At 33.0% G+C, this 24,669-nt stretch overlaps 1 protein-coding gene across 1 annotated transcript in view; it reads right to left on the bottom strand.

The window, feature by feature from the left end:
* The window catches only part of LOC122790589 (potassium channel subfamily T member 1), a 1,237,971-nt gene that overhangs the window by 192,983 nt on the left and 1,020,319 nt on the right, over positions 1-24,669 (bottom strand). The window contains exon 26 of the mRNA XM_044058115.1: positions 7,194-7,322. Within this exon, the coding sequence (XP_043914050.1) occupies positions 7,194-7,322 (129 nt within the window). The remainder of the gene's footprint in view (positions 1-7,193; positions 7,323-24,669) is intronic.

Here is a 24,669-nt window from a genome sequence, read left to right as displayed (position 1 = left end):
CACTGTGTGAATCCTATTGACCTTACTTTTTACAGAGTTGTGCATGTATATTCTGCAATTTTATTTTGGTTTAATTTAGAGTGAATTTTAAGGGATAGAGGAGTTTATTTAGTATATAGGAAGTAAGGGGCAGGTGTTTGTGCCTTTTCCACCGATCATGCAGACTGAAAGGAATATTTAAAGGGTTTACAATCAGCAGACGCAAGTGAAGGGATGTGCCTCATGGCAGCACTAATGTGTTGCTTGTTGTGTGTTTAGTTGTTTTTTCATAGGAGGGAAGAAATGTATAAATTCTGCCCTCAGGATTTACTGGACAGGGCATTTTTATCTTAATATAAAGTATATAAAATGTATGATAGTGCAACTGAAGGCCAGAACGTGGATAAATCTTTTTGTAGAATGTGTCAGGAAGTTGTTAATCCTAGTCTATTAGCATATAAAAACAAATACTTGGAATTGGGAGTACAGGTGGATACTGATTCAAGTAATATCCATGTGTTTCCAAAAATGTAAGCGTTAAAAATAGGGAGGTGCAAATGTTCATCTGTTATTGTGTTTGCAATGTGGCTAATGTGGAGAATAATGAGATGAAGGTATGTGAATGGCTAGATGATGGTATGGAGAAAACTGATAATCTGGATTAGATTTTATATGGATAGGATTATGGTAATGATAATCTGAGTGATGGTCTTAATCAAGTCAACAAAGAGGTGGTGTCAATTCTGTTTCTTTGAAACAATGTTTAATAATGATGTGCACAGAGATATGGAGCTGTATGAGGAGGGGAATGGTATAATGATAGGATTATCAGTAGATGAATCAGATGATATAGAGAACTGTGAGTGTTACTAAAACGGAGAGGAGAGGAGCACTGGGTATTTTTCATAGATAGAGAGGATGTATGCAATAGTAGTGAAATGCAGATAAGCAGGGTAATACCTAGTAAATATGTTTTAGCTATTGGTAATTCTATATTGAGGGGGATTAGAAACAGTGCTTGGCTCTAGCAAAGGCCAGAATATGGTGACTTCTTTGAGAGGTTTTCAAATGTGAGATATTTTAATGACATTAAAAGGACTTATTGCTAATGGGAAACAGTATGGAAAAGTTATTGTGGTGGGAGAAGTCTATGATGTTGGTGCATGTAATATATCATTATTTACAAATTAAGTTAATGAAACTATAAAGCTAAGTAAAATTAAAGAATCTGAATTCGCATTTTGGGATGCAATTCCTATAAAACAGTTTGGACGTACTGTGACTCAGGAGTGCTTTATTAATAATATCAACATGGATGGATCAGGAGGCTTTGTTATGGGGCATCCATTAAAGTCATCAAATTATGGGAGAAAATGGATATAAATTCATGCTTTTTTACTGATAAAACTCATTTGAGTTATATGGGGGATAGATTTCCCCTGAAAAACAGATAGTATCTGTGAATTCTTTTTTTAGAATTAGTGAATTTCTTTGGGAGTATTGATAAAGAAACAAATAAGACTTGCTTAAAATTCCTAAAGTGTAATACTTGAAGCCTTAACAATAAGTTTATTTTGTTTGAAACTAAAACTAAGAGTGGGAGAATGATACTGCATGGGTAACTGACACCTGGTTTTCAAAAGGAATCCTGCATTGGGTTTACCAGACTATAAAGCATTTCATAATGTTAGACATCAAAAAGTGAGTTGGTGTTTCCATTTTTGCTACTGGGAGGTTGGCATAATGGTTAAGGTATTTACCTTGCATACACAGGGTACAATGTTTGACTATCACATTAGGCAATCGACTAGGCTTACAATGGCCCAAAGGGGCAGTTAGCCTAGCACTAATCTATGAACCTATATCCATGAGAAATTGGCATCTAGTATTATAACTAATAGTTGAAATTTCTGGGTTATATCAATAAATATTAATGTCAGAAAAACAGTGGTTAAGGTCTGTTTGTTCTACAGATCACCAAATCAAAGTTCAGAGGAAATTAGAAAATTTGGTCAGGAAATTAGAAAATTCGGTCATACATTAATATCTTATTTTGAGAACAAATGCAGTTTGGACATAAAACTAATTTGTTCAGAGACACCTGTGGGATTATGGACAGGAGATGGGGGAATGTGGGTGGACAAAGGAGCTTAGGAAATAAAAGGAGGTAGGTGTTGTTGAGGGGTTGCAGATGATCAAGGGTTAAGGTTAAGGAGGAGGAAGGACAGCTGGTGAGGAAATTAAGTAATGGTGAGGAGGAATTATCTTGGTTATGTGCAGGAGTTGTGGGGTGGGGATATCAGATTTAGGTGTTTATTTTCAGCCTTCCCTCCCTGCCCTCTTTTTTTGATTACTGGTATGTTCTGGTTTTCTTAGGTTTTAGTTTAGTAGGCAGAGAAGAGGGGCTGGGATATCCTTCTTTACTTCCCCCTCTGGTGTTTATATTTTGGATCTTACAAGGTGGTTCACTGGTTATTGAAGTGAGAGGTGGCATGCTGCTTCTGGTGTGAAGTTTGAGTAAGTGAGTGGTTGGAGTAACATTGCCTACATTATAGTGGAGCAGAGATGAGCATGTGAAACTGCCTACTTTAATTTGTTATATTCTAAGTTATGTATTATATTGGTGAGTGACTGAATCTTTGATTAATAAATTCTGTGTTTAACAAACTTTGTGATTATTAATTTGAGATTAATAAAGTTGATTAATAAAGGTAGTCTTATGCCAAGATAGTGTGGTGTGGATTTCTTTGGGTAGATCCAAACAATTATGACATCATTGCCAGAGATCTTAATGCACCCCATGTCCAGTGGGATGCTAATTCCAGTGTTGGAGGGGTAATTGGTGATGTAATATGGTGTAGTAATGAGCTTGGGTATACTCAGGTACTAAAAGACAGTACTGCAGGTTATAACATTCTAGATATTGTTTAGACTAATATAGATAAAAATGTTTAATTGTACTTGAATTAATAGGAACTAATCATGCCAGATTAATATGGAAATATAAAATAGGAGTTATGGATTCACTTAAGAAGTAAAACATTTTGAGGCATGCCAATTATAGAACTGATCATTCCTTGATTAGGGAATAGTTAAACTAGAAGTGGGAAGAAGTTTTTACTTTGGGAAATACTGAAAATGGCTGGGAACAGTTTTATGCATAGATTTCTCAACTTGTAGAAATGTTTACTCATTTAGTAAGAGCTACAGATACAGAATATATGTCATCTTGGTGGAACAGAGTATTGGATAAGGCTAGTAAAAGTTAAAGTTATTGTGGAACAATTATAGAAGTCAACCTAGTTCAAGAAACAGGGAAATATAAGTTAACTAGGATTACTATTAGAAGACATTTTTTGGCTGCTAGGAGAGAATGTGAGATGAAACATGCATGTCATATAATGGATAATAAAATAAGCTTTTTTAAATACCTTAAGCATTTTAAGTGTGAGACTGGAAGGTACATCATTATGGTGAATGATAACTACTAACATCATGTTATTTGCTGATTTTTTTTTTTTTTTTTACTATAGTTGTTTCCTCATTAGATAAGTCTGATAATAGGTTAATCATTTTTACATTTGTTGGTGAGTATGCACATTTCTTTAATAACAGTACAGAAAACATTGTTGAAAAGATCAAGCTGTGCTCAGCTGTAGGCCAAAATGGATTAAATTGTTATTTTTTGAGGTCCATTATTATGGATATAATTCCATATTTAAGATATATTTTCCAAAATTATTAGAGATATGGTTTGTCCCAAATTTGTGGAAAGAGGCATTAGTTGTGCATATACTTAAATGTGGGGATACCATTGTGGTTGAAAATTACAGGTCAGTTAGTTTGACCAGTATTCTGAGTAAAGATTTTGAAAGTGTTATCTCAGAGTATATTAGTAAATCAATGAAAAATATCAAGGATTATATCCAACATGGATTTGTTCAAGGCTGTTCTTGTTTAACAAATTTAGTATACTTCTATCAGCTTCATATGTAAAACTTAGATGTAGGGATGCCTGTTGATGTTATATATTCGGATATGGCCAGAATGTTGATATTGTTCCTCATCATAGAATTATCTTATTGGTGATAGAAAATGTTATCAATCATTATACTGTTAGATGGGTAAAGAACTGGTTACATTATTGGCCATGTAAAGTGAGGCTTGATGACACCTTATCTGCAGTGAAAATAATTAATTCTGGTGTCCCCCAGGTGTTTGTGTTGGGACCTGTTCTTTTGGTCTATTTATGGCATGTTTTCCAAGGCCTAATAAGTTGTGGGTATGTAAAAATGGAGGTGATTTCAAAAACTCATTCTGTGGTAACATGTCATAATGACCAATATGAATTACAAAGGTAATTTAATGAGAGTACTGCCTCTAATAGTATGAAGTTTAATGTTAAAAAGCATCATATTGTGCATTATGGAATTGGTAATTGGTTATATCATTATGCAAGGCACAACTTCCTACTTGGTGAGATAGGTGTCAGGGATTTGGTCATAAAATATATAAATATCTAAATTTTGAGTTACATTTAATGGGGATTTTAAAAAGTATTTTTACTAAGATGTATTTAGAACTGTTGTTAGCAGGGAGAATAAAGGAAGTTTTACTGCTTAGTTATATAGCAATAATAAGGCCTGTTATAGAATTTGGTGCGTCTATTTTGTTTGTATAACTTTAGGCACCTTGATGGACTGGAAAGGATTCAGAAGGAATTGTTCCTCTTTTCTAAAGACTGGTGAGGGGGAGATGTAACTGTAATACATACATTTTTTCATAATGATTGCTATGTTGCCAGTGTGGAAATAAATAAATAAGATTAGTAAAAAGGTGTCTACAAGGAATAGTAATTTCTTTGTGGAAATAACAGCAGGCAGAACCAATTTACTACAAAATTTGATCCGTTCCCGAGCTGGTAGATGATAGAATTGTATTCCAATTAGAATCAGGAAGACTGATTTACTTGCACACTTTAAAAATGAATTGGATGTTTGGATAGGAGACAGAGTTTTCATTTCAGGGTATTTTGGTTGCAAACTCTTCTTCCTCTGCAAGTTTTTCAAAAAAAAAATTCTAGCTTTTCAATCTTTTTTTATAGAAGATGCCAGATTTCTTCCCGAGTTTTTATTTATCCTTATAACATTCCTCCCTCTAAATGTTTAGTTGTCAGTTTGCTGTCTGATAAGAAGCAGGATTTACAAACTGGGAAACATAAGGTAAAGCAAGTCCCTCTAATAATTTGTTGCGAAAATGTCTTTTTTTTTCTGTTGCTCTTGTTAAGGCATTTTTATCTACAGAAGTTGTCACAATGAGGGCAACTAATAGGATCATAACTCGTTGGAAGATAAAAAATTGAAAGTGTTTTGGGGGCATTTCATGGCCACAAGAACAATTGTTGATTCTGCTGTCATATCATTAGGAAGTGGAGTTACATTAAAATATAATACTAACTAAATAGAAAAAATGATACTGATCACTTTCAAGACTGAGATCTAGTAAGTGACCTATGAACTAATGAAGTCTAGCAGATTGGCAGCTATTCTCAGGAATGATAAAAAACTGAGAACAATATACAATACCATGCCTTATCTTGTTGTCCTCCCCCTAATGACCATGGCTTGAGATGGGATCTACACATGGCTAGAAGGATGCTCCTTGTTGAAAAAAAGATCAGACTGAAAAAATTATGTCTGCATATGACTAATTCTAATCCATATTGTATTCCTATTTCAGTGATCCTTATGATAAACTTTTTTATTTTACAGCAGTTAACTTGCCCAACACATTCAGAACTATAACCTTTTTTTTCTCACTGGTCCTCAACCAGATATAGTTTATTAATCCTGTTGTGAGGGAATCTTCTGTAACAATGTACCCCTCATTCCCATCTGATGGAGCAAAAAACTGAGACCTGTTACCATACTCCGTAACATCGAGAAATTGAATTAAAAATGTGCTACAGAGCCTGGGACTGATTGAGGAAGGAGAATTAAACATGCAATATAATTATACCTTATGGCTTTATATGTTTTTGAGTATTTATTACGTTTTGATCCTTGTGGACCTCCAGCGGTAAGACAGCTAGGGGAAATGCAGATGGAGAAGAGAATAATGGTGGGGGGAAAGCAGAAATACATGTCCACAGGGAATGAATAACTCAAAAGTACAACCCAAGCCCTCAAAGTTTAATTTACTCAGTATACTGGTAAAGGTACATGTGAGGGGCTATACTAATCTCAAGCACACACCACCCTGGAAAAGGAGGTCTGCTAAGCTAATACAGAGGAAAATGGCAACTAGATTCCTAGGAAAACTGTGTGGAAAAAGAAACACTGACTATTGGTTATGCTCATTCAACATGTCAGTCCATGATTGTCCGATAAATTCAGTTCAGAAGACATTCCCCAGTCCAGACTCTCAGTTGGCAAAAGGCAACTGAAAATTCCTAGATAGGAATGACACTAAAGGTATACACACACACATACACACACACACACACACACACACACACACACACACACACACACACACACACACACACACAAACAAACAACCTCTCTCTCGCACTTGCAGTTATTTCAACAATAGCATGTGTTTGGGAAGCAAGAAGAAACTGAAGCATCCAAAGAAAACCCACACAGACACTGGGGTGACACTCTGGCTCCACAAAGGATATCAAAGTAAAGAACCAGCTGCTATCAGGCAGTAATGCTAATCACTCCACCCCTGTGTCAGCTACTACTGATTAGCTTACAATGAACAAAGTACATATGTGGACTTTGCATGTTCTGCCTGTTCCTTCACATAGGAATAACATAACTGGGAACACTGCATTCACACATGCATTATTTACACTGCAGTGCCTTTTATGTTTCTTACTTGCCTCCTGGGTACTGGCTGCTTATTTTGAGCAGTGGAAATAGGGCTTCTATTTATAAATTTAATGTGACTTTGCAGTTCAGATTAGGATTATCCCCAAAGTTTAACAATGCCATCAAAATCAATGAAGTTAAAGGCAAAGAACTGCAGTGCTGCTAGAGATGTATATACAGAGGACTGAAAAAATGTCAAAAATATTTTAGTTTCCCAAAATTGGCAGAATGAGAGTGTTTCTTTTCTGACATTTAATACTAATTTAAATTAAAACCTGAATACATTTATGCTCTAAATTTGAAAACATTCAGATTTTTTTTATCTATATGTCTTACCTCTGAAGTAGAGAACACGTGTGATTCTGTCTTATAAATACCAATAGGAATTTCTGCACTTGACGAACAAAGCTTTTGAAACAACCTGCCGTATGTTCTGATCCACAAGTCATCTTCTACAATTTTCAGCTAAAATCAAAAAGTGGAAGAATATTATGTAAGCTTAGACTCTACATAGAAACAAATTATCATATTATATAAGTCCTCTGAATTTTTAAATTAAGAAAAGATGAAAAAGTGAAAGCCTCAGGTAAATCTATATTCTGAAATAACTAGGTCTGCAAAAAATCCAGAATGTAGATATATTCCCAGTTTTAATAAAAAATAAATGAATAAATAAACAACCAAGTAAATAAATAAAAAAATATGGAAAGTAAATGATGTGTCAACCTAACAATGCAGATGAATTAACAAAGTGGGGCGCTTTACAGAAGCAAAAGATATCCTGCAGTCTTTTCTAAAACAGCAGTATTAATTATGGTGCTAACAATAAACTGAACATACATCAGAATTCTACTAAAGGGGTAGTTACCCCAAGGCAGCAGTAATTTACTCATAGTTTCCTTTGAAAAAATCACCTCCTAATATAAGAAATGGAGGTATGTAATTCAGACATAGTGTTCCCCACAGGTGGAATAAGCTATCATCTAGCTTAAAAAGTTACAAGGAAACAATGACTTTCAAGCTTTCACTATATTATGCCGAGTTACCCAAAAGGGTAACACTTGAATGATTCAGCTTGGTTTTTCTGTTCGTTTTATTGGTATTGTTCATTGGATTAAACAAGTGTTTTGTTATTCATTGGTCTGATTCCAGTTTATTTCCGCCTTGGAGCTGTACTGTTCCTTTTGAAGAGGGCCAAAGAGGCGCTCTGCTTGACATGTATGGGCAGTCTATTTCAGAGTCTGGGGAATCTCTGGGTCAGGAACCTATCCCTCCAACATGTTTTGTTTATTGTGATGACAAGGTTTAGATCCTTGGGATTTCTTTAAGTGTAGCATGTCTAACAGTTCTGGGTTTGACAAGGCCTTGTATGTTAAGCAGAGATCGCCTCTTAGTAGACGATATGTGACAAAGTATAGCTGGAGTTTTTTAAGGCAGTCAGTGCAGGGCATCTGCTTTAGGTCTGTGATTCTTTTAGTGAGGTATTTTTGCAGCCTTTCCAGTTGTTGCAGATGTCTTGAGAGGTACATACCAAATGGGGCATTGTATTCCATAATGGGTCTAATGAGGGATGAGTACAGTGGGACAATGACCCCCTTTTTTCTGGATGAAAAGCTCTTAGTGATGAGGTGTGCCACATGGAATGATTTCCTGACTGTTGTGGCGATGTGGTTATCGAAGGTGAGACCACTGTCCACCTGTGTCCCTAAGTCTCTTGGTTCTTTTGGTTTTTCTTCTCAGTTGAACCACTGCTTGTCTGGCACCTTTTCCTAAGGCTACAGGAACACAGGAGGAACAGGTGCTAAAAAGAGTATAACGGGCTTTCTAAATGCAGACTTCATCAAAAAAGCAGAAAATATTTTGTTTTTACTGGTATTTGAATTTGCCTATTAAATTCTGCTATTTAGAGTGTGTTTTATCAGAAATGTATTATATTTTTTCAGTCTGCTTGGCTAGAAGTTGTATGCACAATAAATTACTTGACTATTACTGTGGCACAAAGTATTACCTTAATGTCATGTTAATTATTTTCTCTATATATCTCCAATTTTACTCTTAGCTGTAGTTTTTCTACTGGTGTTAAGTTTCTGAGGGCCGGTGTGACTATTCTATGGGAGAGAATATACTGCTGGTGTTTCTGACAGGTTGACTAAAGCCCTAGTTGTTTTTCTTAGGGGTACTTTTAGGTTTGCTTCCTAGTTTAACTGTACTGGGTAAAGCTCTGTGTACACTGAATTTGACAGAATCAGGTACTTTCTGTTTCATACATTCTCTTAGAAACCTTATATATTTTAGAAACATAAACCAGTGCAGTCTTAATGTATGGGCACACTGGGCAGTGTGGTTTTATGGACTGCATAATTGTACTATTCACCACTGCTATCCCATATGCTACAATGCTCGGACCAGCAAGGACTGCAGTTGTTTTGCCATGGAGAATGCTAAATGATCAGGGAGTGGGTTCAAAGAACCCATTGACTTAAAAAAATAAATCAGTAAATAAAAAAAGAACCCGCTGTCTTCTTCATTGACTAATCTATATGATTGTAGGACCTACTGGGTAATAGATGACAGCTAACTGATCTTTTTAGAACATTTACTTTCAAAATCATCTTTACTTTCTAGCAGAAGGTATAAAACAAATGTTAGTCCAGTGGGTGAAAACTGCATGCATAGTTTCATGCAGAAGTCTTTAAGCATACTGGTCATTACTTATTGATTCTATCAGCCATTAGCGATCTTGATATTGCACTTTATCAGATTAGAACCTCATAATATTATTCTATTTGGGAATGACTCTAAGAGCAATGGTGAGTCTTTCCATGAGAAAGGAACTACCAGATAGCACCTGGCCATTGGATAAGAGCCCAGTAAAACCTAGGTCACACATTTAGACTATTAGATAGATCTCTCTGGAATTGAAATACTGTTCTTTAATGTGATCCCAGATGTCTCTGAAAACATTACTGGGTCTGTTAAGAGGCTTTTGGGGTTGAAATATTTAAGAAAGTTCATGTTAACACAGCCATTGCAGTAGATCTGCTTTTTTGTGAAAATGTTAGCAGTGTTACAGCCTTGGGTAATGCACTAATATAACAGTTCTAAATTAGTACACACACACACACACACACACACACACACACACACACACACACACACACACACACACACATGCATTTTCCACCAAATGTTGGTATCTTTGCAAGTCTTTATGTCATATGATCTCTCTCTCTCTCTCTCTATATATATATATATATATATATATATATTATTTTTTGGTAACAGATACACAAATATTATTACATAAATACAAAGGTTTATTAGTAGGACCATAGGCTGTACTACATATTTCCTTTGTCTGCCAATTATCATTTAGTGGGAAATCTTTTGTATCAAAGCAATGGCTGTTTACTTCTCTGACAGAGCAATGTTTTAAAAATTACTAATCACTGGCAATAATCATCCTCCATAAAATCTGTGATAATTGGTCATTTTATTTTGTAGTGTTCAAGAATGGATAAAGCAGTATATTTGTGTTTTTTTTTTTATCAGCACAACCTGTTCTTTACAGAATAAATGTTGTTGGCATTCTGTTTACATTAGCATGCCTCTAACTTATCATTCTGCCAGTGGTGCCTCCTGTTGACATCTTCATCTGTTGCCCTTCTGGATTCACTTATAGAAGGGATTTTGTTTCTTTTTTTTTTCTCATATTTTTTTATTGATTTTCAAGAGTATAATTACAAATCTTCAATAACATTACATTTTGTCTAATAGTTTTTTAATCCAAACCAGTAGAAATACGCCCAAGTGGAAAAAAGTTCCAGCTGCACGAAAAATAAAATAAACCAAATATGTAATCCAACACATGCACAGGAACCAAATGGCAGTGACGTCCAATAACGAAAGGCACCAAGTAGCTCAAAAATCAATACGAACAGCCACGAAGTAATGAAGTATAAAAACAGTTTAATTCAATATAGTAAGCACTTTCACCCGAAGGCTTCTTCAGACTTTAATCAAATTCATGAAATGCTGACATAAATAGCAGTAAATAGCAGCTGATAGGCTCATGTTACAAACACGTCATAAATAGTTAAAAATTCTTAAAAATTTTTTAAAAACAAATATATAAGACTTTATAAAATTCATAATAGACCTGGTTTATCCTCAAAAATGCACATGCATAAAATTAACTTATAAACTTATAAAGCCAAATACAACTAGCTAGAGAATTGTAATTGAAATTTCAACACCCTATTACTAAACGTGAATTCTTGTTTCACACAGGGACTAACTGTTTAAGCACTAATGTGGTTTATTTAGCTAGATGTATATCATGCACCACGTTCTATATTGGAAAAACCAACAGGCAGCTAAGAGAACGCGTGAGGAGCATGTTTATCACATGCGTATAGGATCGGAACACAATGCTCTAGCTAAACACTGTAAAGCTCTAGGAATGTCTCATTCCTTTAAGTTTTGTGTTATTCAAAATATATTTTCTAGTATTAGAGGGGGTGATATTGACAACTATACCCAGGAATGTGAGTTAAGATGGATTATTAGATGTAGGGCAAACAAACCTCCTGGGCTGAATGACAAAATTCAATTAAGACCCATTTTACATAAAAGAAGAGTATTTAAGCCCAAATTATGAAATGCATTAACACTGTTGTATTAAAGTCTGAAGAAGCCTTAGGGTGAAAGCGCTTACTATATTGAATTAAACTGTTTTTATACTTCATTACCTCGTGGCTGTTCGTATTGATTTTTGAGCTACTTGGTGCCTTTCGTTATTGGACGTTACTGCCATTTGGTTCCTGTGCATGTGTTGGATTACATAATAGTTTTTTAAGCTTTATCCAGGCAATTTGTTTATGAGTCCTGTTTGAGGAGTGTAACATAGCTGTTTGTAATTCCCTACTACAAATAATCTTAGTAAAAGATATAAATTCCTTAAATGAGAGGTTATTTTTACATTTCCAATTTCTAGTAATAGTTTTTCTTGCTATAGCAAGTAGAGTCCAAAGGAGGTTCATTTGATTCAGTGGAACATACCTTGGCATTGGTGTATTAAAAAGGTGTCGTAGAATCAGAGATCTCGCATCTGTCCGACCACAAAGCTTTAATAAAATTTTTAAACTCCATCCAAAATGTGGTTATTGTTCTGCATTCTAAAAACATATGTGCCCAGTCGGCATCTATTAGCTCCTCGCATCTCCAACATCTATTAAAATCTTTCTTGCTTATTCTAGAGGCTTTTTTGGTGTAATAAAACTTCTATGAATGAATTTCCATGTAAAAATGTTCCAATATGTGGAAGAAGAGGTATGGTAAACAGATCTGAGAATTAAAGTTTTATCATTTATATGTATTTGGGAGTTGTTGAAATTGTTGATATATTTCCATAAATTGTCGTCTAATATTATTAGATCTGATTGAAGAATGTTGTAAAATCTTGACAATGAGATACCATTATTATAGCCTATATTGGTGAAGCCAAAGAGGATGGATAATTTTTTGGGGAGGTCTGTTATAGCAGGAAAATGATGTTTTTTAAATTCCGTTAAAATAAATTCTCTGAAGATTTGAATATTTAACCAGTTATTTTGGTAGATATTATACCTGGCTAAAAGGTAGGTAATATCATGAATATTATTAGTTCCTGAAAACTGATGCCAGAATAATAACCCGTTTTCTTCCATAGTTTTTATTTTCATCATGTTAAAGGAATCAAAGCATCCCTTGGTTAAGATTATTGGAAACATTAGAATGGACAAATTGTTGTTCAAAAGGTTCTTATTCATTACTTTTTTTAAATTTTGCAAGATATATTTAATTATAGAAATAAGATGTGATTTTTCCTGCTCATTGTTGAAGAAGAATTCTTTAATAACTATAAATAGCTTAATATTTTCAGAACAATATATGTTTTTGAAAAACTTGTCAAAATTACTTAATAGTATTGTTTTGTGTAAATTTTTCCAATTTGAATGGTATTTTGGACTTAACCACAGACTTGTTATATTAAGAATAATGGCATCAGCATAAAGCTCAAAATTTGGAAAAGCAATCCCTCCTTCAATCCAGTTTTTATAGTGCCAATCACATTTAATCCTTGGTTTTTGAGGATACCATAGAAATTTAATTAATATGGTGTTTATGTGTTTAAGTTGTTTTCTAGAAGGAGGAGCCAATAATGTTTGAAGATAAAAAATAATTTTTGGTAATAGAATCATTTTTATCAGAGATAATCTTTCTTCTATAGTAAAGAACATTTTCTTCCATCTATTAATGTATTCTGTGATTTTATTTAATAAAATTTTATAATTTATATTTATAGTGTCCTTCCATTTAGACAGAATATGAACCCCTAGATATTTCAATTTATCATTGGTCCAGTTAAAGTTATTGTAATTAGATAGAGTGTTATTCAATTTTTCATTGATGAGAATAGTTTCTGTTTTGTTTTGGTTAAATATAAGGTTTGAGATTTCCTCAAAGAGTTTTAATGATCTGATAATGTGATCAATAGATGAATCAATATTTCCAATAGTTAATAAGATATCATCTGCAAAGAGTAAAATTTTAGAAGAATAGTTCTCATTAACATCAAAACTTTTTATGTTTATATTGTTTGTTATAAAATTAGCAAATGGTTCTATTGCTAATGCAAATAGTAGTGGGATAAAAGGCAACCTTGTCTAGTGCCTTTTAGAATTTGAAGTGGGCCAGATAAAAAAGCGCCGATTTTAATATACGCTATAGAACCTTCATATAATTTTTTTTAACAAGTTTAAGATTTCTGAGGAGAAATTATATTCTTTTAATACCATAAATAGGTATGTCCAGTTAACAGAATCAAATGCTTTATCTAGATCTAGACTGATGAGTGATAATTCTTTTTTTTTTATTTGCAAAATCTATTAAAGTTAAAAGTCTAATAGTATTATCCTGAACTTTTCTGTTCAGTATAAAACCTGTTTGATCATTGTTTATTAAAGTCGGCATCATTTGATTTAATCTGTTTGCTAAAATAGACGTAAATATTATATAATCTATATTTAATAGGGAAATAGGACGATATGATGAAACAAATTTGGAGTCCTTATCTTGCTTTAGAATGGGAGAAATTAGCGAATATTTCCAAGAAGGACAAAGTTTGTCACTTATTCGAACCTCCTCAAGTGCTTTCATTAATATCTTCAAAGCGGAATCAGGGAAAACTTTATATAATTCACCTATTATGCCATCAAGACCAGGGGCTTTATTATTTTTAAGATTTTGTATTCTTTCTTTAACTTCTATTAATGATATTGATTTAAGTAATCTATTATTTTGTTCTTTAGAAAGTTTATTATTTATATTGTTTTTTAGAAATTCTATTTTTGAACTATTATTAGTAAAGTTTAAATTTGCTTTATTCATTGTTTCATGATATGAACAAAAAATCTCTAAAATATCTTTTAGATCTGAAGAAGGTTTTGAATTGTGTTTAGATGTGTCTAATATTTAAATTATGTGTTTACTCTTGTGAAAACTTTTCGTTTTGGCTGCTAATCTATGCATATGTTTTGGATTAAATGAATAAGACTGTAATTTTAACCTCTCTAAATTAATTGCTACTTTATGACTAAGAATTTCTAAATATTCGAGATTTAGTTGTTTTAATTCCAGATTCGAGCCCAATTCTTTGGGGTGTAAGTTCTTTTTTAAAGTGTCAATTTTCAATTGTAGATTTAATAATTCTTTGTCCCATTCTTTCCTTTTATGTAAATACCAGGTTTTTATTTTCCCATATATATAAGATTTTAAAGAGTCCCAAATAAACACTTTATTTGTGTTATTATTATTATTAAGTTCAATATAATAGTTTACTTCCTTTATAAACCATTCTTTGAATCCTTTTATCTTAATAATATAGGCTGGTAGTCTCTGCCAATGAATAAGATCGTTTGGTTTAATTTTAATTTTAAATAGTATGGCATTGTGGTCTGACAGAGGGCATGATGTAATCACTACATCTTGAGTCTTAGATAATAGGCTGTCAGATATAAACACTTTATCAATAGTCATCTGTGTACCATATCTATAAGAAAAGTGAGTAAAATTGAGAGACCTCTGCTCTTTGATCATGTATATGTCTTTTAGGTTATATAATGAGACAAAATCTATCAATTTTTTGGCTGATGCAGGTATCTTAATATTGCTGACATTAGTGGTATCTTTAGATGATAGAATACAATTAAAATCACCTGCCAAAATGATATCTCCTTTAGAATTTGCTGTTATTATTTCCAAATATTTGTTTGCAGATTTAGCACCAATACCAGGTAGCCAGTACATATTTGCTAAAGTAAAATATTTCTTATTCAATTCCAATACTACTAGACACAACATACCATTTTTATCAGAGAAACTGTTAATTATTTTAGGTATTGGTAATGTATTTTTCCACAAAATCATGGTTCCTCTTCTCTTTGTTTGGAAATGAGATTCAGCTAGAATACTATAACCTTTAAAAGCCATTTTTTCTAGATCTTTCTGAATAATGTGCGTTTATTGCAAAAATATAATGTCAGTTTTATTAGATGCTAGGTATTTGAGTAACCTTCCTCTTTTAGTAGGGTTATTAAGACCATTTGCATTCAGAGACAGACATTTAAACCCAGACATTGATTACTTTAAGCTTTTGATGGATAAATACTATTCTGGACTTAATTAACAAGTAATGTTCAGAGAAGATGAAAATATAACTATATACAAAACTAACCATGGAACATCTAGTTCCTGGATTGATGAAGAAGCCATCAATACCACCCTCTATCATCCTTAGTGCTCAAGACTATCGTTCTCTAATGCTACTACCTAATATTTTATTGAATCAACAAACTACAACCTATTAATTCTTCAGGATGAATAGGTATTACTATGTAGGAGATATTGTGGAAAAACATCAATTACCATGGATAATGTAATTTTCAAAATTTTTAAGAACAGTGTCTTTAAACTTGTATCATGACATAGTATATCATATTCATTTATGTCTATTCTATACTAATACAGATCTTAATCTAGTATACTACATTAGTTCAAAACCTACTTATCTAGGAATTCAGTAAAGAAGTTTATGTATAAAAATAAGAACATTTATCATGTAACAAAACATTCCTGTATGAACTTGTCTGTGAAATCACAACAGTGTTAATATTTACTATAGAATCAGCATATTAATATATAGCCTATAGGCTTATTTTCCTTTTATATAAGATATAAAATCATCAGTTTTTCCTTTCCCTAAAAAAAAAAAAAAAAAAAAAAAAAAACATATCTAATTAACCTTAAATAATTTCTTAAGGTATTAAAGATATTTAAAATAAAGATGTACTAATGAGAATTTTTTACATGAGAAGATAATATTTTAGTTGCACAAATATCTATGCAGGTATATAGATCTGTGTAATCATCAAAAACATTAGCTTTTCTTTCCAAAGATGTGAGTCTAAAGAAACTATGTAGTGTAGCTTGATTTTGATAAAAATATCATATAATGAAGTCACAGCTTTTAACCTTCAAGGACACTTCAGTTTTAGATGTTATAGTAATAATGTGTTCCCTTAAGTTGTCCTTTTTAACAAAATACATTAACACATTTTACCAATATTTTTTCAGTTAGAGCGGCAGTGGTTAACATGCAATATATTTTTTGCTAGAAAATGTAGTCTACAGACAGTAAAACATTCAATATTTTATGAATATTAGTGAAAATGTCAGATTGTAGTATGCACTTATGTAGCTGGAGGTGGATTAAGTAGATCACAATTTCACCATTCACTATAAATCCAACATAATGTAAAATATTAATTAGAAAAGCAGTTAAAAAGTAAAGGCTACCTTTGGAAATAACAACTGTCCTCATGTCCTGATGAAAGTAGTAACTATAAGTCAAGAGTAACCATCCCCACTTTGCACTGCCCCCCCCAAACAGACTTCTACTACTATCACTGACTAGTGAGGCAAAAGCATCAAGTAACAACTAAGATCATTCTCTAAGCAGAACTGTCTCCTTTTCTTTGGAACCAAAATTTTTCCTGCCCCAATATATTATTTCACCCTTTTATAACAGAATTATTATTTATTGTAATGGTCTGTCTGCAGCTTTGGCTTCCCCAATCCAGCAGTATTGCCATCAACCAACAACTCATATAATCAATAAGATTGGGGACGAAGATATCAAGATGAAAGCACAGAAAATACATAGCTGCCCCAAAATCTACTTTATAAATAATAAGAACACATTAACCCCCAATAGATAATGTATTTTAGTGACTTTATAACCATTGCATATGCAGCTTTCTGCTCTGCTAACCAAAAAGGATCAGATGACCTAGTCTATGTTTTCACTGTATCTGTTAGCTACAGCTGCCAACTAATGATCAAGTGTAAACTGCTTTGTAAAACATGTCATCAGAAAACTTATTATGAAGGGAACACCATAGGCATCAACATTGGTTTAGTAAAAAGGACCTTTATATATGTCTATGCTTTTTATATATTTTTCTTTCTTGCTCTTGGTATGTGATAAAGCATTCAGTTGTTCCGTTTTCTTTTTCTTTTTTTTTATGTGAAGATTTCTGGTAACGTGACTATGTAACCAAAGTTCATATGACAAAAGAGACTTCGAGAGAGTACATGCATAAGTCTCTTGTATTACAAAGAAGATCTGACCAAGAAGTCTCGAGGCAACAGCCTTCTTTTTCCTTTTTTTCCCCCTTCCTTCTCCTTTAACATTTGAATTTTGTCGGTTAAAAGCTCACACTAGGGAATCTGCAGCAAGCTATGATAACTGTTCACGAGATACTCGTGATGTGCATTTTGTGAGGGAAAAGAAAAACAGAATATGTTACTCAAAAAGCATGTATATGAAGTACAAAAAAAAAAAAAAAAAAAAAAAAAAACAACTTTGCCCCATTTTATATAAATATAAAATTCTCTGTAACTATCAGTTTTATTGGCCAATGTATCTGATATCAAGCATACAAACCCTCCTGTCCCTACAACACACACTCCACCAGCTTTCATCAGAAAATACATCTCCTTTTCCCTCTCCGATGGACCCACAAACCACATTTAGTAAAGACACAAACCTCTCAAGTGTATGAGAATGCATTTTTACATGTCATGACGGATTCTTAGAAAGAAAACAATCTTCTCTTATTATGATAAAGAACAATTTCCAATACCTTTTAAACTATTTAGTACAAGTCACATTAAGTTATATCCAATAGCTCTAAAAGGACCCAAGCATAACATGACATTTAACAGGACAGAAAGTCCGCTGATGCAGAAAGGGGCTACACTTTCATTTAATTGCACTGAGATGGGGAGCCTTCATTTCACTTATCAGAGCGATCTATATCATCATAATCTAATACACATACAGTATCCAGAATTAAGGGGGTTTTTGTTTTAACCAATATTTCTATGGTATTGCTACATTGCCCCTATGTAGTTGTCAACTAATAATACACTCTATGAAGGGAAGATTTAGAATTTTAACATCTATGTTTAACATTCTAGCGTATTTGTATTAAAGGCTTTTAAACAGCAAATAAATTTAAAAATAAATAAATAAATAAGCATACTTAATAAATATTAAATGATTTTTACCTTAACATGTATGTTTTTCCCCGATGTAGGTGATTTGTAGCACAAAAATTTTGGGATTTGAAGGGATTGTGGAAGAGCTTCATTTGTATTATTTACCCTTAAGCTTCTTGCTTGTTTTATCAATCGATAACATTTTTCCATTTGTTGCCTGCCTTTTTAAACTAGGTAATGAGATGTCCATATCTTCAGTGTTTTCCAAAATCTTATTCTTTTCAGATATTCAGAGGCGTCATCAAGATTATTAAATATTTTTATTCCTTCAGATAGATGTATTTTAATTCTGGCAGGAAAAATGATTTGTGCTTTAATTTCAGCTTTCTTCAGATTTTTAATGAGAGGAATGCAGGCTTTTCTTTTAGTTATTATAGTAGAGGTATAGTCATTGTCAAATCTTATGTTTCGACCATTAATTTGTATAGGATTACCTGCCCACGCTGTTCTCAGGATTAAGCCCTTGTCTTGAGATGATAAAAATTTTACAGTAATGGATCTTGAAGCATTTGGATTTTTTGACACAGACATATTTGACAATGACCTGTGAGCTCTCTCTATCCCAAAAGAGAGAAATTCAGGTAGGTTTAGTGTCTTAGGCAACCAGTCATTCAAGAACTGTATTGTGTTATTTCCTTCCATTTTTTCAGGTATGCCGTATATTCTAATGTTATTTCTTCATGACCTTGATTCTAGGTCCTCCACGTTATCTGAAAGTGCGGTGTTTTGCTTTAGTAAGAAGTCAATCTGGCTATCATTTTCATGCTGTCTTCCGTTTATTTCATTAAGAGATTCTTCAATTTCTGTTATCTGGTCTGTGTGTCTTGTAATTATCTCCTTGAATTCTTCAATCTGCTTTCTATTTTCTTTCTTCATGTTTTCCATGATTTTTTTCTAAATTGTCCATTTTCATGGAAAGATCTTGAATACTGGATATTATTGTTTGTAATTCTTTCTTCATGGAAGTTTCCTGGAGAGAGGCTTTTGAATGACTCATAGCTGAGAGAGTCTGTTATATTCAGCTGCTGTACTTCTGACAGGATGTAATTCACTTTCTATTCACCAAAATTGAAATATTTGTAGAAAAAAATAATCCACTGTATCTAAATATATAGGTGAAAGAAAACTTAGATGTTTTTAAAATAATATTAAGAACATTTCCTGTCAGAGAAATTTCTGTTAAGCAGAGCATCAAAAAAGTGCTGTTATCTCTCTGACATCTTGGCCACGCCCAGGGATTTTGTTTCTGATGGTCTGGATTACCATGAGGTTTGCAGGTGTACTTCCAGTAACAGAGTCTACTGAACTTCTGTAAGCTTTTGGGATAATATTCAACTGTTGTTTCCAAGAGCTATATTGTGATTTGTCAATTCTGACTGCCTTAAGGATACTTCTCATGAAACATTCCATTAAGCCATTATCCTATGGCCACAAAGAAATTATTTTCTAGAAGTTTATCTTGGCATCTTACACTGGTAGCTATTGAATAGCGGAACTTTATTAATTTTTATCATCTCTTGCAAACCAGATTATGCAAAATGCTGTGTAGCATAGATACGAGTGCCTATGAAGTTGATGAAAGCACTGGCAATATGATGGGGGAATCTTATGCCATCATCTGTGATAATTAATAAGTATTGATTACAGTACAGAGTCCTGTAATAGTCATTGCTTACGTAATCCCATGTTTCCCTTGGGAGTTCTGTCATTTAACTGGAACAGTCTTACTGTGTTGTATATTTGTTTGGCATAGCAAATGGTATTAACATTTTCTCTGTGGGATCAAATATGTTCGCTAACCATATCCTTTCCCTCATCACTGACTTACTGAGGCACACTGAGTCTGTACTCTTTTTGTCACAAAAGAGTTTTTTTTTCATCTAGGTCCTCACTCTTAACTTTGTACCAGATGTCACTGCTACAGTATGGTTTACTTTTAGCAAAAATAGTATCTCTCCATGTCAATGAATACCAAAATCCAGAGCAAAGGAGAAAAGCAAACCAGTTCAACTGTAGCTCACTGCCAAATTTATTCAAAATAAAAGACGAAAAACATATGAGATCAAGCGCTTTCGCCTGGATCAGTACCAGGCTTTTTCAAGATGAGTTTGCACTCACAAAAACACAGATTTGTATACTACAAGTAATAATATCACATGATCAAATGTGTTAACAGCTTAGTTGATAGGCAAATAAATTAATAGGCAAATACATTGTTAATTGGTAACCTAGTGCAAACAGAACCACTGAGCCATGCTCTTAAAAAATTGTAAGCCATGCAGTGATAAAAACACTTTTGTAGAACAATAAAATGTTAAAAAACATTAAGAAACATTGATAAACATTGTGTATTTGGGTTTTTGTATACAATGCTGTAGTTTCTATGTGGGTAAAACCAAGAGAACCTTAGAAGAAGGATTTACGAGCATTTATATGAAATTTCTAAAAAGAAGGACACTAATGCTTTCTACAAACATCTTGGCACGTGTCCTAATATGCAGTTGAGATTTATGGTTTTAGAGCAAGTTCTGCAGTACAGTAGGAGGGGACTGGGAGGCCCGGCTTGAGTATAAGGAGCTGTTGTGGCAACTTAAACTGAATGCCACAAAACCCCCAGGCCTGAATGACAGTGTCAGCATTGCTAGTGTCCTTAAATTAAGAAGGGCTAAATTATAAAATTATAATTTATAAAACTACAATTTTTATGGCTGAGTCCATTTTATACAACAGATAGTTTTATTTATTTATCAACTAATACATTTCATCACTTTTTGTAGGCATTTTTTGCATAAAGTGTATTGAACACACCCACACTGTGATTTTATAGGTTCTATTTATTCATTTACCCACTTTAACAGATTTTTAAAAAAAAGATTTTTAGGATTGATTAATGATGCATTAATGTTTTTCAATGTTTTTTTAATGTTTATCAATGTTTCTTAATGTTTTTTAACATTTTATTGTTCTACAGAAGTGTTTTTATCACTGCATGGCTTACAATTTTTTAAGAGCATGGCTCAGTGGTTCTGTTTGCACTAGGTTACTAATTAACAATGTATTTGCCTATTAATTTATTTGCCTATCAACTAAGCTGTTAACACATTTGATCATGTGATATTATTACTTGTAGTATAAAAATCTGTGTTTTTGTGAGTGCAAACTCATCTTGAAAAAGCCTGGTACTGATCCAGGCGAAAGCGCTTGATCTCATATGTTTTTCGTCTTTTATTTTGAATAAATTTGGCAGTGAGCTACAGTTGAACTGGTTCGCTTTTCTCCTTTGCTCTGGATTTTGGTATTCATTGGTTTGGAGTTTTTTGTTGATCTCTCCATGTCACTCTTTATGTTTCAAGCTATCAAAGTGCAGAATGTTAAGCAAACACAATAACAGTGTTATCAATAGATGTAGTGCATATTATCTTCCACCCTTTTCTAGTAAAACTAGAGGACGCCTGGACAAATAGCAATAAATGGTTTCCTTCCTTTCCTGTACTGTGTTGTAAACCAATATGACTGAAATTTTAAGGTTCACCTCAATGTTTTCAGTGCGGCTTTGTTTTTGGGGTCCTTGAGTACAGTTTCCAATAGTTTGTGATCTTTTTAAATAAATCTTCTTTACTGACCTTGAACATTCATACAGTCTTAAAAAAATTCTGTCATGATCATAGACTGTTTTCCTGACTGCTGTACATATATAGTCTGTATGAAAAAAAACTGAAAAGTCCTAGCAGGATGGCACAGCATGATTTCATGTGACTGATTATGAGAGATTCTCTCTCAAAACAGGAAATATCACCATTTTATAATCTGATAACTAAAGAGAGTCTTTTGTGACCTATGTATATTTATAAAGCAGTAATCTTTTTACAAATCAATCGTTATACAACTTTAACACCAAAAAATCAGAATGTATAATCTTGATGCTAGTTTTACAATTTAGCATACAACAAATGATAGCTGTTCTTCTTGATACTACCTTTTATATTCACACTATTGCAGTGTACAACTAAGTCCTATTAGCTTCTTCCTATCAGTGAGCTTATTCATAAAATACAGGATTAGCTCATACATTAATCCTGTTTACATTACTTACTTCACCTACCCATAAAGCAGGAATAACTGGATGCATCTTATTAAGAACAGAAACATTAGAACATCTTCTTTGTAATGAATAACCTTATTCCTCCCCATTCATTTTTAATTTTTACCACAGTTGTTCTAACAACTCAATATAATGTGCATCTTACTTTTACCAGGTATTTCCATCCATCATTCTGTAAGACCTTAATCAGTGTGCAGGCAAATATGCCCACCATATTGCCCTAAGACAGTACAATGCAGAAAGGCCTTTCTCATCTCCTCCACTAGCCCACCATATTGCCCTAAGACAGTACAATGCAGAAAGGCCTTTCTCATCTCCTCCACTAGCCCACCATATTGCCCTAAGACAATACAATGCAGAAAGGCCTTTCTCATCTCCTCCACTGCTCATCTTCATTTGATTTATATTACGTAAAATGTTCTTTAAATTGTCTTCTTCTCAGAATATATGCAATTTACTTCATACCCTTCAAACTCCCTACACATTACTGTCAGCACGGGAATGTATCAAGATAAGGTCATGTAACTTATGAAAAATTAATGGATACCATAAAGTGAGAATATTCTAGTGCATTTTTAATATAAGCAAAGCTGACTACATTCTGATTATCTCTCAAAACAAGAAATACCAGCATGTTGTAATATGATAACTAAAGACAGCTACATTTATAGCTAATGATGTTGTTTGTCCTTATCAAAAAGGAGTGTCCAAAGTGGGGTTCTCATGCAGTTTCCCATAATGAAGCTCTTGCAGTCATGCTGTACCAGCATTCTAGATGGCAGACTATTAGTATTAAACACGTTAGGAAAACAGTCTCTGATTATGACAGAGTCAACTGCTTATTTTTTATTTTCTTTCTGTATAAGTACTCATATGTACAAACTGAAGAAAGTCTTGTTATTGTCCAGTTATCCTGCGTGTTAGTCCGGCTTGTAATTGTTGTAAGAAAAGCATGCATTGAAAGTGCAAATGCACATCTCCCATTCTAAATGTATAAATGTTGGGTAGCTGTTGTTCAATCCTGTCTTAAAAACATCGGACTGAAATAATTTTCAAATGTCAGAATGTTATTTTGAATAATTTAAATGTCAAATGTACAGATATTAACTTTTTGTAAAGAAAAAAATGTCATTTAGACATAAATATGTTAAAGTTTAAATCTTACATTTATACTAATATACTAACAGCACAGGATATGTATCTGGTGAAAATTTTGATTAATTCCGTCAGGTAATGTGCAGATTACAATTATGTGTGTAACTTCTGTTTTGTTCTTAATTTATATGACTCCACATGATAACTGAATATTCATGCTTACAGTAAATTTTATAAACAAAATCAAAGTCTTTATAATCTTGAAATAATCTGTATAACTGTCTTTCTGATGCTGAATTCAAATACTGTTAGAATACCATTTCTGATGCACTCGTATTTAATTACTGTTTTATAGTTTACTCGTATCCTTATGCACTTTCTTAAACCCATTTACAACTTTTTTCTAGTGTATAATCAGTTACTAGTTAATCCCACACTTACACTTTATAGCTACTGATCAGCAAGAATCATTGTTTTGACATGCAAAACAGGATGGAAATTATCTTCTTCCACTGTTATTTTTTACACAAAATGTGTAGTACCCACTCAATGTTTTCTCACTTTTCTTGGATAATGTCTCATGACCATTAGTTAATGTATTCATTAGTTTGTAACACATGAAGCCTGATTTGTTTTATCTTGGATATTAAGTAAATTTTACTAGTTATTTCATGTAATCATATAACTTGTTGTGATAAGCATGGCACTTTATTTTCTAAGTTAAAGTTTAAATAGTGTCAGCTGTGACGTTGTTATATACCGTGTACATATTGTTGAAGTTGTGTAGTAATATCCCAAATACAATATATCCGACTGAGTATTTAAATCTGCCAATTTTTATTGTAGAATTTTAATACAAATCATTTTACTTTGTGGACCCAACAATGTTATTACTTCGACTGATACCTTCATTTTCATGTGAAAAGTGTCACTAAATTTATTTTAATAAAT

The sequence above is a fragment of the Protopterus annectens genome, chromosome 16.part0, assembly GCF_019279795.1.
Source record: "Protopterus annectens isolate FY-2018-M chromosome 16.part0, PAN1.0, whole genome shotgun sequence".
NCBI lineage: Eukaryota > Metazoa > Chordata > Ceratodontiformes > Protopteridae > Protopterus > Protopterus annectens.
Note: the sequence above shows the minus strand (reverse complement) of the source record. Positions and strands in the feature narration are given on the sequence as shown.